Genomic DNA, 14,796 nt, shown 5'->3' with positions numbered 1-14,796 from the left:
CCTGTAACATATCAGACCCATTCTGATGTCATATACCCATTATGACCTCACATTCTTATTGTGATCTCATGAACATTGTGCATTCATATAGCCATAGTGACATATGGACCCATTGTGACCTTTATCACCTTTGTGATTTCATGAATCTTGAGAATGCACATCCCCATTGTGACCTCATGACCATTGTGTTCTCATTGTGCCATCACAGACCCATTGTGACATCATATATCCATTGTGACCTCACATTCCCATTGCGAACTCACATTCCATTATAAACTCATGACCATTGTGCTCTCCTAGCAACATTATAACTCAAGACCCGTTATGACCTCATATTCCCATTGTGACCTCATGACCACTGTGTTCTCATATAGCCATAGTGACATCACAGACCTATTGCGACCTTATAATCCCTTTGTGACCTCTTGACTCTGGAGACCCACGTGACCTTATAACCATTGTGACCTCACATTGCAATTGTGACTTCACGTACTATTGTGACATCATATACCCATTGTAAACTCACATGCCCACTGACACTTCATGACCATTGTGCACTCATATAAACTAATAGAGAATAGAACTAATAGCAGACCAATGGCTCTAGTCTCTGCTGTTGCTTGATGTGTATTTGTGCAGATACTGAAACCTGAACTCGGGGCCTCTTGCTCTTGATTAGCTTTTTGCATCAAGGCTGGCACTCTTCCTCTTGAGCCACATCTCCACTTGTTGCTTTTTGCTGCTATATTGAAGATATCATGTCTCACAGACTCTTCTAAGGCTGGCTTTACACTGAGATCCTCAGAGCTAAGCCTTCTGAGTAGATAGGATTATAAGCATAAACTATCTGTGCACATTGACATTTGACATTTTGAAACGGTTATTATAAATGTGATGTACAGAGGGGTTGCAGTTACATAAGTCAGGTAAAGAATTCATTTTGTTGTTGTTGTTGTGGTTGTTGGTTGTGGGGATTGAGCTCAGGGCCTAGGTGCTGTGTCTGAGCTTTTTGCTTAAGGCTAGCCCTCTACCACTTTGAGCCCTCTACCACACTTTTATGCATGGGCTGGCTTTGAACCTGAGTCCTCAGCTCTCAGACTCCTGAGTAGCTAGGATCACAGGCATGAGCCACCAGCACTGGGCTAAGAAATGCACATTTTTATATTCATAATTTTTTTCTTCCTTCTGGTCAAAATATCTGAAAGGATTAGTCACATCCATCCCAGGGGACTACTCGGAGGCAGGCAGGCACAGGAGAAAGATTATTACAAGGTTTAGTAGAGGAGCCATATTTCCCCTGGAGAGAGCACAGGGCAGCCTCTGCTATCTAGGTAGCAGCAGGGGCTGGGGATAGGAAGTGAGGTAGATGGGAGTTGAGGAGGGTCTGGGTGGAGAGAGGGAGGGGCCAGCTGTGTGGGGAACTCCAGGGCAGGGAGAAGCTCAGGTTTGGGTGGAGCTGAGGATCAAAGGTGGGCATAATGCTTACAATATTTCTATAAAAATCAGATCTGAATTCATTGAGCGTTTATTATTACAGTTTATTCTTGTTCAAGTCCACTGGTTTACTGAACTGTTTAAATGCTGATGCAACAAAACCGTTGCATGTTCACCACATCTGCTGTGCAGATCTCCAACCTCAGTAGAGGCATGTTCAAGTAATCTTTGCTCTGCTCTGGTCACAGGAAACTCGGATCTAGAGTGGAACACCGTATTCCTTTGGACTAAAAGGAGGTAGGTAGGGCTGGGAAGATGGCTCAGTGGTAGAACGCTTGCCTTTCATGCCTGAGGCCCTGGGTTCGATTCCTCAGCACCACATAAGCAAAATGAAAAAAGCTGGAGTGATGCTGTGACTCAAGTGGTAGAGCGCTAGCCTTGAGCTGAAGGGCTGAGGGACAGCACCCAGGCCCAGAGTTCAGGCCCCACGTCCGGACCCAAAAAAAAAAAAAAAAAAAAAAGGAGGTAGGTAGTTGGCAGATTCAAGGGCAAAAACAAAAGCTGTTGCCCAAATATGCTTATGCTAAATAGTCACTTCCTTGACTCTCCTAGTGCAGTGTTTTCTGAGAGCTTTAGAAGTTCAGATGATAGGTTCCATCCTGGAGATTCTGACTTCAGGATCTGTGTTAAGGTTTTGGAGTTTACCTTTTGCCAGGGGCTGGTGGCTCACGCCTGTAATCGGGAGGAAGGAAGGAAGGAAGGAAGGAAGGAAGGAAGGAAGGAAGGAAGGAAGGAAGGAAGGAAGGAAGGAAGGAAGGAAGGAAGAAAGGAAGGAAGGAAGGAAGGAAGAAAGGAAGGAAGGATAGGTCCTCATCTGAGTGGAGAAAAGTAAGTGCTTCAGAAAACAGGCCTGAAGGGGAAGTTTTTGTTACTACCCTGGGCAGGATCTTCAATACTTGACATCCAAGGACAGAGGCCTCAAACATTTGTTCTCTCATTCATTTTTGTGCCACTACTGGGGCGTTTTGCTGTTTATTTGGAAATAAGAGTTTCTGATTTGTCCCCATGGTCTGGCTTCAAACTGGAATCCTCAGACCTCATCCTCCTGAGCAGCCAGGATTAGAGGCGTAAGTCATCAGTGCTGGCTTTCTATTTGTTTATTTGCTTAGAGTAGCACTCAATTAACAAGTCTTAAAAAAGCTTACTTGAATGAATTGTCATCATCCCACACGAAACTCTAAAGGGCTTCCCAAGTCTTCCCTACTACGTGACGACTAGGCCACTTCACAGTTAATCTCTCCACGTGTGACACTCCGGATGCTTTGTTAGACTCCCTTACCCTTCACCAAGCGAAGGCTGGGAGAGGTCATGGAGTTTCAAGGTCATGGAGAGAAAGGGTCGAGCGAGGCTGACCGCAGAGCCCGTCTCTCAACCCTCGCCCGTCTGTACGAGTCGCTTCTTGGCACCTCCCTTGTGTCTTGGAATCTCTGGGCCCAGAGAAGGTGTGACTCACGGAGAAGGAAAAAGGAACTGCTAGAACAGGGCGCAGGCCGAGCTGGAGGGCATCCCCGCGGGCACCGGCTCGCACCGCACCCCGCCTCTGGGCGGCGCTGACGGGAGCCGCGACCCGGGGGCGCGGAATTCCGCCGCGGCCGCCCGGGCTTCGGTGCCGGTCCCACCCAGGGCGGTGATCCCTAGCCACCGGGCTCCCCAGCTCCGCGGGGCAGATCGGAGCGTGGGGCTGGGGAGCGGCCGCGGCTTCTTCGCGGAGGGACAATGACAGAGCCACGCGGACCTCCGTCCGCGTTTCCCCCGTGTTCTAGAAAGTTGGCTCCCGAGTGTGAAGACGCGAGTGTGCGCGCGCTCGCGGCGGAGGCGCCCCCGGCCATCCGAGGGGGGACCCGCGGGGTCCTTCCTGTCCCCCTCGCTGGTCACCGGGAGGGACGGGGGGGGGGAAGCCCCGGGCCCGGGATCCCAACCCCGGAGCGCCGGACCGACGCCATGTGGCGGGAGGCGGCGGGACCCGCCGGACCGGGTGACCGGCCGCGTGGCCAGCCCGGGGCCGAGGGCCGGCGGGAGGGCACGCGCGTGTGCGTGTGTGCGCGTGAGTGCGCGCTCGAAGGTGAGTGTGGCAGCCTCCCCACCCCCACCTGTTGGAAATGCCTTGGAAACACCAACACCCCCTCCCCAGAAAAAGACCCCCCCAAACCCCAAGAGTTACGCACAGCTGGAGGGGGGCAAAACGCGCGCGCGCGGGAAGAAGGGGGTCCCAGCTCCCCCAACTGCAAAGCCCTTGGCAGATGGAGGGCACCGAGAGACTAGGAAGAAGGAAAGGCGCGCAGGAAGAAAAGAGGGGATAAAGTTGGCGTCCGTGGCCGCGTCGGCGTTAGGACCCGACGGGAAGCGCGGTGGAATCTTCGCCTGCGGGGAGGAGGGGCGGGGCGGGCCGGCCCGGCGGGCGGCCACGAGGCGCATGCGCGCGCGTCTCCACGGGGGCCGGCCGCGGCGCTCCGCGGCGCGCAATAGAATGAACTGTAACAAAACAAGCGGAGCCTTTGTATCTGCTTAAAGGGGCCGCGGGCCTTTCCCTGGGGTCCTCCATCTGCCCCCCCCCCCCCCCCCCGCTTCCCCGCCCCGCAGCCGCGTCTCCGGGGCTCCCGGCAACGGACGGAAGGGCTTTTTTTTTTTTTTTTTTTTTGGCTCAGGCTTGAGGACTAGCTTACCCGCAAAGGAGGAGGCGAGCCGGGCGGGAGGCTCGGAGGAGGCATCGCCGCGTTTGCAAAGGGATCTGGAAAGAAAAGGAAGCAGAGGAGGAACCCGCCAGCCGTGCGGGCGCCGCGGAGCGGACTCTGGTCCCGCGAGCGCGGACGGACGGACGGACGGGCGGACGGGCGGGCGCCGGAGCGTGGACCCGGAGGCACAGGAATGCAAACAAAGCCGGCGGGCGCCCGGGCAGGGCTCGCGGGGGAGCCCGGAAAGTTTGTTTTATGATGGCTTGAGTGCGCGGGTGTGTGCCAAGTTTCTTCGCCCTCCCGCTCCGCTCCCGGCGCGGAGATGTTTCTCGTATGAGCCCGGCCGAGGCTCGGGACCGGGGGGCTTGTGCCGTGGGAGGGGGGGGACACCTGTCTCGCCTTTTATTATCCTTATTCTCCTTACTTTAGGTGGAAGAGGGAGGGGGGTGTAGCTCATCATGTCGAAAGTGATGCAGAGGAAGAACCACTGGACTGGCCGGGTTCACGAATGCACCGTGAGGCGGGGGCCGCAGGGCGAGCTGGGGGTGACGGTGCTGGGGGGCGCGGAGAACGGGGAGTTTCCGTACCTCGGAGCGGCCCAGGCTCCGGGGCTTCCCGGCGGCGGCGAGGGCCCGAAGCTGGGCGAAGGGGAGCTGCTGCTGGAAGTGCAGGGGATCCGGGTGTCCGGCTTGCCCCGCTACGACGTGCAGGGAGTCATCGACAGCTGCCCGGACGCCGTCACCTTCAAAGCCGTCCGACCAGGTGAGACGCCCGGGGTGTACCTATGGAGGAGGGCTGGGGGGGGCGTCGGCCCGTGGGACACCCACCCCCCTCCCCACCCCCATCTCGGTTTCCCGCTTGCCGGCGTGGAGCAAACTACTCAGGCACAAAAGTTGCGAGTCGTTCGCCCACCTGCCTTGGAGAGACGTGGGCCAACAGCTGGGTGGGCGCGGGGAAAGCGGGGTGTCCTTGGCCGCCGACTGTCCGGGGCCGCAGCCTCGCCTGCCTGCCCGCCCTTCTCCCCGGGGGGGGGCGTTGGGGAAACTGAGGCACGGGCGCTGGTGGACGCCTCCTGGGTTCTTTGATTGGGGTGGGCGGCGGATGGGTCGGGGAGGGGAGGGGTAGAGCTTTGCAGCGCGCGTTAGTTAGCCGCGTTCTTGGGCTGTTAAGTTTGCAGACCTGGCGAGTGGGTGGGCAGAAGGAGAGGGTCCATGTTCCTTTTATCTCCCCCCCCCACGCCGCACCTCGCAGCCCCTCCAAGGTGGGCTGAGCCCAGACCGACCCCCGGCGGCTTCCACCCCCCCCCCCCAGCCTCCCCAGCCGACGGAGGAGCTCCCCCCTCCCCTCCCGCTGGATGATGACGCACGACTCCCGGTGGAGACGCGGTGGGGGGGGGGGGGAGGGCGCGGGGGTTCCGCTTCTGGCGGGGATCAAGTCCAAGTGTCTCCCCACGAGGGTGCCTGTGATCATTAGTGGTGATTAATTAGGGCAGCGACTGTTTCTTGTGAGCCTACTACGCGCGCGAGCCTCTGGGTGAAAACTCTTTTCACTTAGGTGGCCAGACCCAGTTGTTCTCATTCAATCCCGAATCACAGATACAGACCCCGGGATCCCCGATGATGTAAATGACTTGCCCAGGGCCACACAACGGATCCCAAAGGGAAGGAACCTCTGCGGTGGGAGGCTCAGAAGATTGGGGGCTGGATTTTTGAGGCGGGAAGGGATGCAGATTCCAACCTGGAGAGAGTGTGGAGGAGGAGGAGGGGGAAGGGGAAGAGGAAGAAGAGGAGGAGGAGGAGGCCTAGCTTCTGAATCAGGGATGCGTTTGATGGCTGGGGTTGGCGCTGGGCCCTTTCCACCGATCCCAGTTTGGCACAGGGCAGGGGCTGTCCCCGTGTCTGCGCCCCTCCACACAGGGCCGCCTCCCGCGTCCACTCGCGGAGACGCAGCTTGTCCGATGAAAGCACCCAAGGAGGTGGCCAAATGGGATGTGCTGAAAAGTTGCCATATGTTCCCATCCGGAAGGCAGCAGCTGGAGCAGTGTGTCAAAGGAAAGGAGGGCGAGGCTGAGCTTTCTCCTCCGAAGCAGGCGTCTTCCAGATGAAATGGAGGCCAGAGCAGGCCAGGATGATGGCCTGGCCTTCGGTAGCTTTGCGAGCTTGATAGGCCAACGCATTTGGATGGAAAGCTTTGTGTCCATTAAAAAAAAAATCTCCAGTTGGACACCTCCTCCAGGAAGTCCCCAGGCATCCGACCGGTTTACTGCTACTTCCTCCTCCCTGCTCCTTTAAAGTCCTGCTTTCTATATTGGTGCTGGTGAGCTCATTGAAGGACACAATTGTGTCACATTCGTGACACGTTTCCTGGCTTTGGTGTAGGTCTTGCGGGGTGATTTGTCTTTCCTTGCAAGCTGCCTTGTGTGAGTTCTGGAAGCCAGTGTGGGGAAAGGTGTGCAGATGGGGTTGGAATATAGTCAGTGCTCAGCAAAATGAGCTCTTACCATTGTGTTCCAGTTGCATCCAAACAGTTATTTATCCAGGATCTTGGATGAAAAAATTTCCCGCTAGTTACCCTGAAAATTATGACAAGATAAGAGCTACAGAGAAAATACCTAGTCAAGCATTTGGCGGGAACAGCTGTGAATCTCAGTTCAGGGCCATTTTGGAAGAAGGGCAAAGGAAGGACAGGCCTGGTTGCGGGTTGTCTGGTAGTTCTAATGGGTCCTGACTTGGGGCTTGTTTGTTGTGTGCCAGAGGCTGCTTGTAGCTGAGCCCCTATCTTCCTTCCACCAATTATCGGAGAGCCTGGAGGCATGTTCCCAGGGGCCTCAGTTTCAGCAGAGGAAAGTTTGGTGGGATGAATCAAGAGAACTCTCAGACACTGTTGGGTTTGGCAGAAGTGAATTCCCTTCCCTCAGAACGATTCCTGTGTATAGAAATGTCCACAGCAGGGTGTGTGAATGTGTAAGATGTGAATCTACTTGTAATTAAAAAAAAGAAAGAAACTAATTGGGGAACTTGAATGGCTTGGGATCCCCCATTTAAGGCGAAAAGCCTTTCATATAATAATTGCACAGTTAGCATGTCTGATGTCTTCATTAACAATGAAGATGGCCCTGGAAACCATATCACCCCTCTTGTTTCTTCTTTCATATTGAGAATGTGATTCCAGTTGCATGACAGAATTCGGTCTCATTGGGACTTGTTACTGTGTCTTAATCTTGTCAGGTAGGCTGGTACTTAGTAAGTGCTAAAGAAAAAATAGAACTTTTGTGTTTATCTCTTGTAGGGATGCAGGGTTATTTGGGGTTCTGTCTGCATGGAAAGGTCACTGTCTTCTTGTGGGGGGAGAAGATGCTGTTTTTTTCTGTCATGGCAGTTCTCTGGAGAGAGGCATGGACCAAAATAGTCTGTAGCAAATGGTATAATACCAAACTGGACTGAACTGTGAAGAAATCTCACCAAATGCACTAGCTGGGCTGGAGTTGGTTTATTTTAAATGGAAAGGACAGTTTTTAGTCCAAAATGCTTTAAAGACACACACACACACACACACACACACACACACACACAAAATCTCCATCTGTGTATGTTATATGTGCTATGTATAGTTATGTAAATAAATATTTATTTTAAATAGAGCTTTATTTTAAATGGAGAGGACAATTTTTAGTCCAAAATGCTTAAAAACACACACACACACACACACACATATATATATATATATATACATTCATGTGTATGTATGTTATATGTGTATACATATGATTTATGTAAATAAAGGTATCCTTTATCTGTGAGAAGATGTACACATCCTTTGAAATGGACTTAAGGAAATTTAAGTTTGATAAATGCATAGAATATGAAAATTATATACATTGTGGAATATCGTGCTCTTTTGGTACCTGTGCATGTACCAAAGCAGATACAAAGGATCTGCTTTGATGAACTTTGACAAACTGTGTGCTTTTATTACCATTCAAGTCAGGATAGAGAATATTTCTATCACTCCAAACATTCTCTTAGGTCTCTTTCCAATTAATACTTCCCACCTCCCCTGCCACTCCCCCCCTCCCCTCTCAAAAGAAAAGGCTTTTCAATTTATTTCTGTTTATCACCTATCTGTTCTCAAATGTTATGAAAATGAAATAATGTGGTATTTATTTTGTGCATGGCTTTCCCCCCCTAATTCACACACTATTTCATATATTTATATGTATCACTGGCTGCTTCTTTTTTTTATTGCTATGTTGTATTCCATTGTATACATATACCAGTTTTTCCTTTGTGTTGGTGGATATTTGGGCTGTTTGTCATGCTTGAGTATTCTGAAGAAAGCTGTGTTCCATTTGTTTTACATCCTTGCCAATCTTTGGTTTTGGTCTGCCTTGAAATTTAACCAATCCAGTGTTTATAGGGGAAAAAAATGTACTTAAGGAAGCTTCAATATAGGGTGTAGCTGGTATTTTTTACTTTGGAGTATGTCCAGCCAGCAGTACTTTGCACATGTAAGGCCCTGGGTTCAATCCCTAGCACCAACACAAACAAAACAGAATATATTAGGTGCTTGGCAAAGGTGATGCTTTATGGGCCCTTCTTTTTCTCTGAACTTCTCCATCTATCTAAACTGGACTCCGATATTGGAAACTGAGGTTCCAAGAGTTCAGAGAACGTTTTCAAGGGTCCTGTGGGAAGGGGCAGAAGATTCCTGGAGCCCAGCCTCATGGTCATCCCAAAGCTCTTGCTTCCAGTTCCAGGTCCTGCATCTAGGCTGGGAGTTGATTGTCAGGGGAATTGCATAAGACCTGGGATCTGCTTGGAAATGCCAATGCCCCATCTCCCCCAGCCCTGCTGACTCAGACCCTGGGGGTGGTCAGAGAAGCCTCAGGTGGGTGATGGAGGGTGTTGTAAAACGCCCTTATGTATGCCTGGTGCTTGCTGTATATGGGGAATGCTGCGGTAGGCTGCCCTGTGCAGCCTGGAATGGAGAAGATGGCGTTGAATGAAGCAGGTATCCTAGGACACAGCCAGGCCGTGCCAGCTCCCGTGACTTCAGCAAGTCCCCCTCTGTGGGCTGAAGCTTCTTCATGCCAGCCTAGCTAGCCATGCCTCTTTTTAGGACCTCTGTACCCCCCGCAGTACTGCTTTCCATGAATAACCCAGACGCCAAAGGTTTAAAATGGTGTGATTGCCGTTTCCCAAATGGGTATATTATTATAGGTCACGCTTTCATATTTTTGTAGATGAGTTCTGTGGTTTTCCAAATTGCTCAGGAACTGAAATTGTCCTCCCCTCCTCACCCCCCCGCCTTTTTTAAAGGGAGACAGTAAATAAGACACAATTTAAAAATGGAAACATCACCACCAGACCCTTTTCCTTACCACAGGGAGGAAGTTGTGACCACATATGGTTCAATATAGTTCTTGGTGCAGTTTCCTTTTTGTAAAAAAGATTTCTGATATTATATGTTTGTTTGGGCCAGTTGGGTTTTATGACAATAGCTCTTTAACAAAATAGCTGTTATTTTGTTCTCATTTTAAAACATTGTGCCTTGTCTTTTCTGGTTTATTTGGAATGTCTGGGCTTGTTTCCTTTTTTCCCTCTAGGTGGTCTCAAGATTGATTCTCTCCCCCCATCTCCCCTCTTTTTTTTTTTGGTCCATTGTGGGGCTTGAACTCTGGGCTTGGGCGCTGTCCTTGAGCTCTTCAGCTCAAGGCGAGCGCTCTACTGCTTGAGCCACAGTGCCTCTTCTGGTTTTTGAGTGGTTTATTGGAGATGAGAGTCTCACGGACTTTCCTACTTGGGCTGGCTTTGAACCACAATCCTCAGATCTCAGTCTCCTGAGTAGCTGGGATTACAGGTGTGAGCCACTTTTCTTTTTTTAGGGCTTTTAAGCCCAGGTTGACTTTCTACTCAGGATCTTCCTGTCTCTACCTATCTGAGTGCTGGGATTACGGTATGCATAACCATGCCTGGCTTTTGACTCTTCTTCTTAGGATATTGTCAGAGACCTTCATTGTTCTCTTTTATAACCTGATCCTAGAATCCTCCTCCTGAGTGCTTGATAGTGGTCTCTCATAGTGGGAAGACCTTGGTTGGTAGTAAAGTGTGTTTATTGGGAGGAAAACATAATGAGTCTCCCAAGCTAGTCTATGTTGTTGCTGGGTACCACAGACTGATTTCTCTGATTCCAGAGCCATCCCTTACCCTGCTGGTGTCTTTCTAGTCTCCACATACTGTCATACTCAACCATATAAGTTTCACAAAACACGAAGCTTCTCTTCTTTCTCCAGTTCACCCCTCTATTTTCCAATGCCTGTGTTAAGTGAGCACAAATAGGTGCTCACTAAAACTCAGTTACATGAGTGCATTTTTTTTTTTTTTGGTTGGTCTTGGGGCTTGAACTCTGGGCTTGGGTGCTGTCCCTGAGCTTTTCAGCTCAAGGTGAGCGCTCTACCACTTGAGTAGCTAGGCTTACAGGCGTGAGCCACTGGTGCCCAGTGGATAAATGCATTTTATGTTGTTTGTTCAAGAAGATCTAGACCATTTGCAGTATCGTACTTCCTCTTTCAGCTCTGCCTTAGTTGCCTTAGGATCTGTGCTCTGTGCTCTGCTCATCACCAGCTCTTTCAATCAGCTAGTTCCCTCTGCGCAGTAATTTATACTGGGCTAGAAAGGACTGCAAAGGTCTGATGAAGTATATTCTTGAATTTTTTCCTGTTGACTAGAACTGAAATTTAATAACAAGCAAGTCTCTCAGTGTGGAATTTCAGATTCTCCGTGGGCAAGAGGATGAGGGGCTTTTCTGTTTACTGCTGACATGGGACCTGCTCTTTCAACATCACTAAGAACTCCCTCTTTCGTGTTAGTACTGGGACTCAGGACCTCACACTCACTCAAGGTTGGTTTTCTATCACTTGATCCACACCTGCATTTTTGGCTTCTTGCTGGTCACCTGGAAATGAGAATCTCATGGCCATAGATTTTGGTTCTCATTCTTTGTGTTTATACATCATTAAAAAAACAATCTGTTTTTGTTCTTGCTGCCAAAGACCCCACTCAGAGGGATATTTTTAGTTTACCCTGGAATACTCCACAGTGTGTGTGTGTGTGTGTGTGTGTGTGTGTGTGTGTGTGTGTGTGTGTGTGTGTGTATAAATTATGCAAGGACAGCCAATGTGACTTATCCAGTTGTTTCCAGTACTTACCTCTTGCCATTGACTATGTTACTTAAAAACAGATTAACTTGACTGGAGGCAGCAATGGCATACAGTTGGCTTAGTATGATAGTTGGCATTCTTTCCTCAGCTTGTTTCTGATGGCAAAATTGATGATATTTACTAGGGCAATTAAAAGCTTTCTAAGAGAAAACATTCTGACATCTTCTCGCTAGGAGGGTTTACGTGCAGCATGTTGGCTTTATAAACAATGGTCATTTAATGCAAAACACTGCTCTGTGATGTCAGTAATCCTTTCTTGGAGTTTGTATATACCTGTAACAGGATATACTGATTTTGTGTACTCCTGACTAAAGGCTGTCAGATTTGTTAAAGACTGACATTCATGTTCTAGAAATCTGGTTATATAATCGTACCTGTCTTGGTGCAGCTACAGGTGCTCTGAGATGCTGTATCCCATGCATTGTTGGTGACCTCCCCTGTTTCTTGAGAATTTATTTAGTTCTTTTCCTGAGTCCTGTGGAGTTACTTCAGGGAGGGGCTGTCCATTGATGTCATTGAAACAACTGTTTTGGCATCGAGGGGAGGCTGTGACGGGATCTTTTAGCATACCAGACACAAGCAAATGCCAACTATTAGTCACTATGTGGTGATTGTCTTCCTTTTTTGTATGTAAACAAAATAGCTAATATTGTTTACTCTGAATACACTATTTTGTAATAATGTTTTTAATGCCTACCCTGTAGCTTAATAAATCTCACTAATTGAAAAAAAAAAGACAAACAAAATGATGGACCTATCATTATTCTGTGAGGATGGTGTTCTGAATGTAATTGCATATATCCAAAATTAGAAAATGTAACTTGAACACTGTCTTTTTTGACTAAATCTCTTTCTATAGCTCAATAGTTAATTGATAGAATAATCCATTATTTATGATCATGTCTACAGTCTTTAGCTTAGAGTGAAAGCCAGAATAAGAATCCATTTTAAGCTGGTTGCTAATGGCTCATGCCTATAATCCTAGCTACTCAGGAAGCTGAGATCTGAAGATTGAGGTTCAAAGCCAGCAAGAAAGGTCCCAAGACTCTTACCTCCGAATCATTACCAGAAAACTGGAAGTGGCTCAAAATGGTAGATCACTACCTAGCCTTGAGCAAAAAGCTCAGGGACAGCAGCCAGGTCCTGAGTTCAAGCCCCATAACCCACCAGAAAAAAAAAAAAAAAGCCCTTCCAGAAACTTACAACATTTGGCCTGCTCTCATCTCTACTTAAGCATCTTATAGGCATTCTCTGTCATGAACTTCAAGTCTTTCTCAAAGATCACTCTCTCAGTGAGATCTCCTCTGCCCGTGTTATTTAACACTGTGCATTCATTGCAACCTGTCGTTCCCTGTCCCTTCCTTTGCTTTATTCACTCGGGAATCTATAATCACTGCAGAATAAGGAAGTTCTCTCTGGAATAGATATTCAGAGTGGGCAGGATGTTGGCCATGTCTTCCTTCCTGCTGTAGTAGTTGCTTAAGTATTGGCTAAATATCTTCGTTGAAGTTCTAAATGGAATTCATCTCTCCTGACCTCTGTTTGTTCTCAATGTTGTGTGTGTGTGTGTGTGTAGTGCTGGTCCTGGGCTTGGACCCTGTCCCTGAGCTTTTGTGCTCAAGGTTAGTGCTCTATCACTTGAGCCACAGCTTCACTTCCAGCTTTTTGATTAATTGGAAATAAGAGTCTCATGGACTTTCTTGTCCAGACTAGCTTCAGACTGTGATCCTCAGATCTCAGCTTCCTGAATAGCTAAAATTACAGGCGTGAGCTGCCAGTGTCCATTTGAATTCAGGGCTTGGACACTGTCTCTGAGCTTCTTTTGCTCAAGGCTAGTACTGTAACACTTGAGCCACAGTGCCACTTCTGGCTTTTTCTGTTTATGTGGTAGTGAGGAATCGAACCCAGGGCTTCACGCATGCTAAGCCAGTACTCTACCACTAAGCCACATTCCACTAAGCCCCCAGGAATATTTTTGAAGACAGTATTACTGGCCTTCTTCAATTGATGTTGATATCATTGGTTTACAAATAAGTACATTTGTGTTTCTGGTCTCCTGTCAAGGAGAAGAGTGAAGAATCAATGTATTAAGATCTCCTTGGAGTCATAGATGAGGTTGCACTGAATTTGTACTTCCAGTCTTAACCTTTGTGCATGGAGGAGGCCCTTGACTTGAAGACTGAGTACTGATTTCATAATAAAGATCATAACAAAGGTCACCTGTACCCCTGCACCTACAAGAGGAACCCTGAAGATCTTGTTGACTTTAGGGATAGATCTGTGCACAGCAGCCCTTAATAGCTCAGTCATTGGCCCCCTGCCCATTTTGCCTTGTCTCCTCCCTTTCCCCTACCATCCTTATCTTTGTAAGGTCCCTAGAAGAAGACCTTGCATTTGAATTTGAATGTGAGTGGCTTATTTGGGAGGTGGTCTCAAAAGGAAGAGTGAGTTGGGTGATGCACTTTGGTCTGTGGAAGTACTTGAAATCACAGGGCACCTTTGGGGGTAATGGTATAGGTTTACAGCAGGTGCATGCTGAGGATGTGTGGGAACATTGTTAAAGTCCCTCACCCCCACAGGGCCTGTGAGTGGGTTTTCCTGTGGGCTGTGCACATGGGCTTTGTGTTACCATCTCTAGTATGGTGAGACTGGGTTATGTAAGACAATCACCTTCACACGGCTCAGGTATCAGCCTGTTATTGCAGACCCGAGGCATTTGTGTGCTTTTAATGGGCCTCCGTGATGTTTTCCATAGTAATGCTAATCTTTTGGTCTGTTCTGAGACAAGACTCCAGGCTCTTTATGCACGGTGGCATGATGGTGTAATTAAGTGGTGATTATTCTCCAAAGATACCCCATGTTTCAAAATGATTGCTAGATACAATATTAACAGGATGGTCTGGCTGCTCATGAAACACACCACAGATAGCCATTTATCAAGGTGGTATAGATTCAGGTTTTACACCCAAGCTAGCTAAGTGTAGAAGGCAGGCTGGGGCAAGATATTTCACCCATTTGAGCTGTGATTTCATCCTCTGAAAATGGGACATGACAACGCTACCTACTTTCGAGGGTTGGTGGAGGAATAAAATAGGACTGAAACCACATGGCCCCAGGCTTGGCACATAGTGCTTGCTCAGAAAATAATGGCTTCTGTTATGGTTGGAAGGCTGAATTTGAAAGTACCTGTGGGAGAAGAAAGAATCTCTTGGGAGATGGAGATTGTAGTACACAGGTCTCTGGAGAGCTTTTCAAGCTAGAAAAAGCTCTCATTTTTCTGCATGATTCAGATGCTGTTTTGTTTCAAAGGCTTAGACTAGATAGGTTCAGACACATGGGATGGATGTGGCAGATTCCCAGGTGAGGTCATGGGTGATGGATTGGTTCTAATGATCATGCTCAGGTCATAGA

The 14,796-nt window shown here is 48.7% G+C and overlaps 1 protein-coding gene across 17 annotated transcripts in view; it reads left to right on the top strand.

The window, feature by feature from the left end:
- Nucleotides 1-4,059: 4,059 nt before the first annotated feature.
- The window catches only part of Magi1 (membrane associated guanylate kinase, WW and PDZ domain containing 1), a 551,837-nt gene continuing 541,100 nt past the window's right edge, over nt 4,060-14,796 (top strand). For 9 of the 17 annotated variants that reach the window (XM_070018901.1, XM_070018900.1, XM_070018899.1 and 6 more), the window contains exon 1: nt 4,579-4,928. In XM_070018901.1, coding sequence (XP_069875002.1) covers nt 4,625-4,928 — 304 coding nt within the window. In that variant the 5' untranslated portion in view covers nt 4,579-4,624. Of the gene's footprint in view, nt 4,929-14,796 lie in introns of all 17 variants that reach the window. The other 8 variants (XM_070018909.1, XM_070018910.1, XM_070018907.1 and 5 more) reach the window with 4 other exon arrangements.

This window comes from Dipodomys merriami, unplaced genomic scaffold, assembly GCF_024711535.1.
Source record: "Dipodomys merriami isolate MVZ:Mamm:240054 unplaced genomic scaffold, mDipMer1.0.p SCAF_13, whole genome shotgun sequence".
In the NCBI taxonomy this organism is placed as follows: domain Eukaryota; kingdom Metazoa; phylum Chordata; class Mammalia; order Rodentia; family Heteromyidae; genus Dipodomys; species Dipodomys merriami.
The sequence above is the reverse complement of the archived record's forward strand: the minus strand, read 5'-3'. Positions and strand labels throughout refer to the sequence as shown.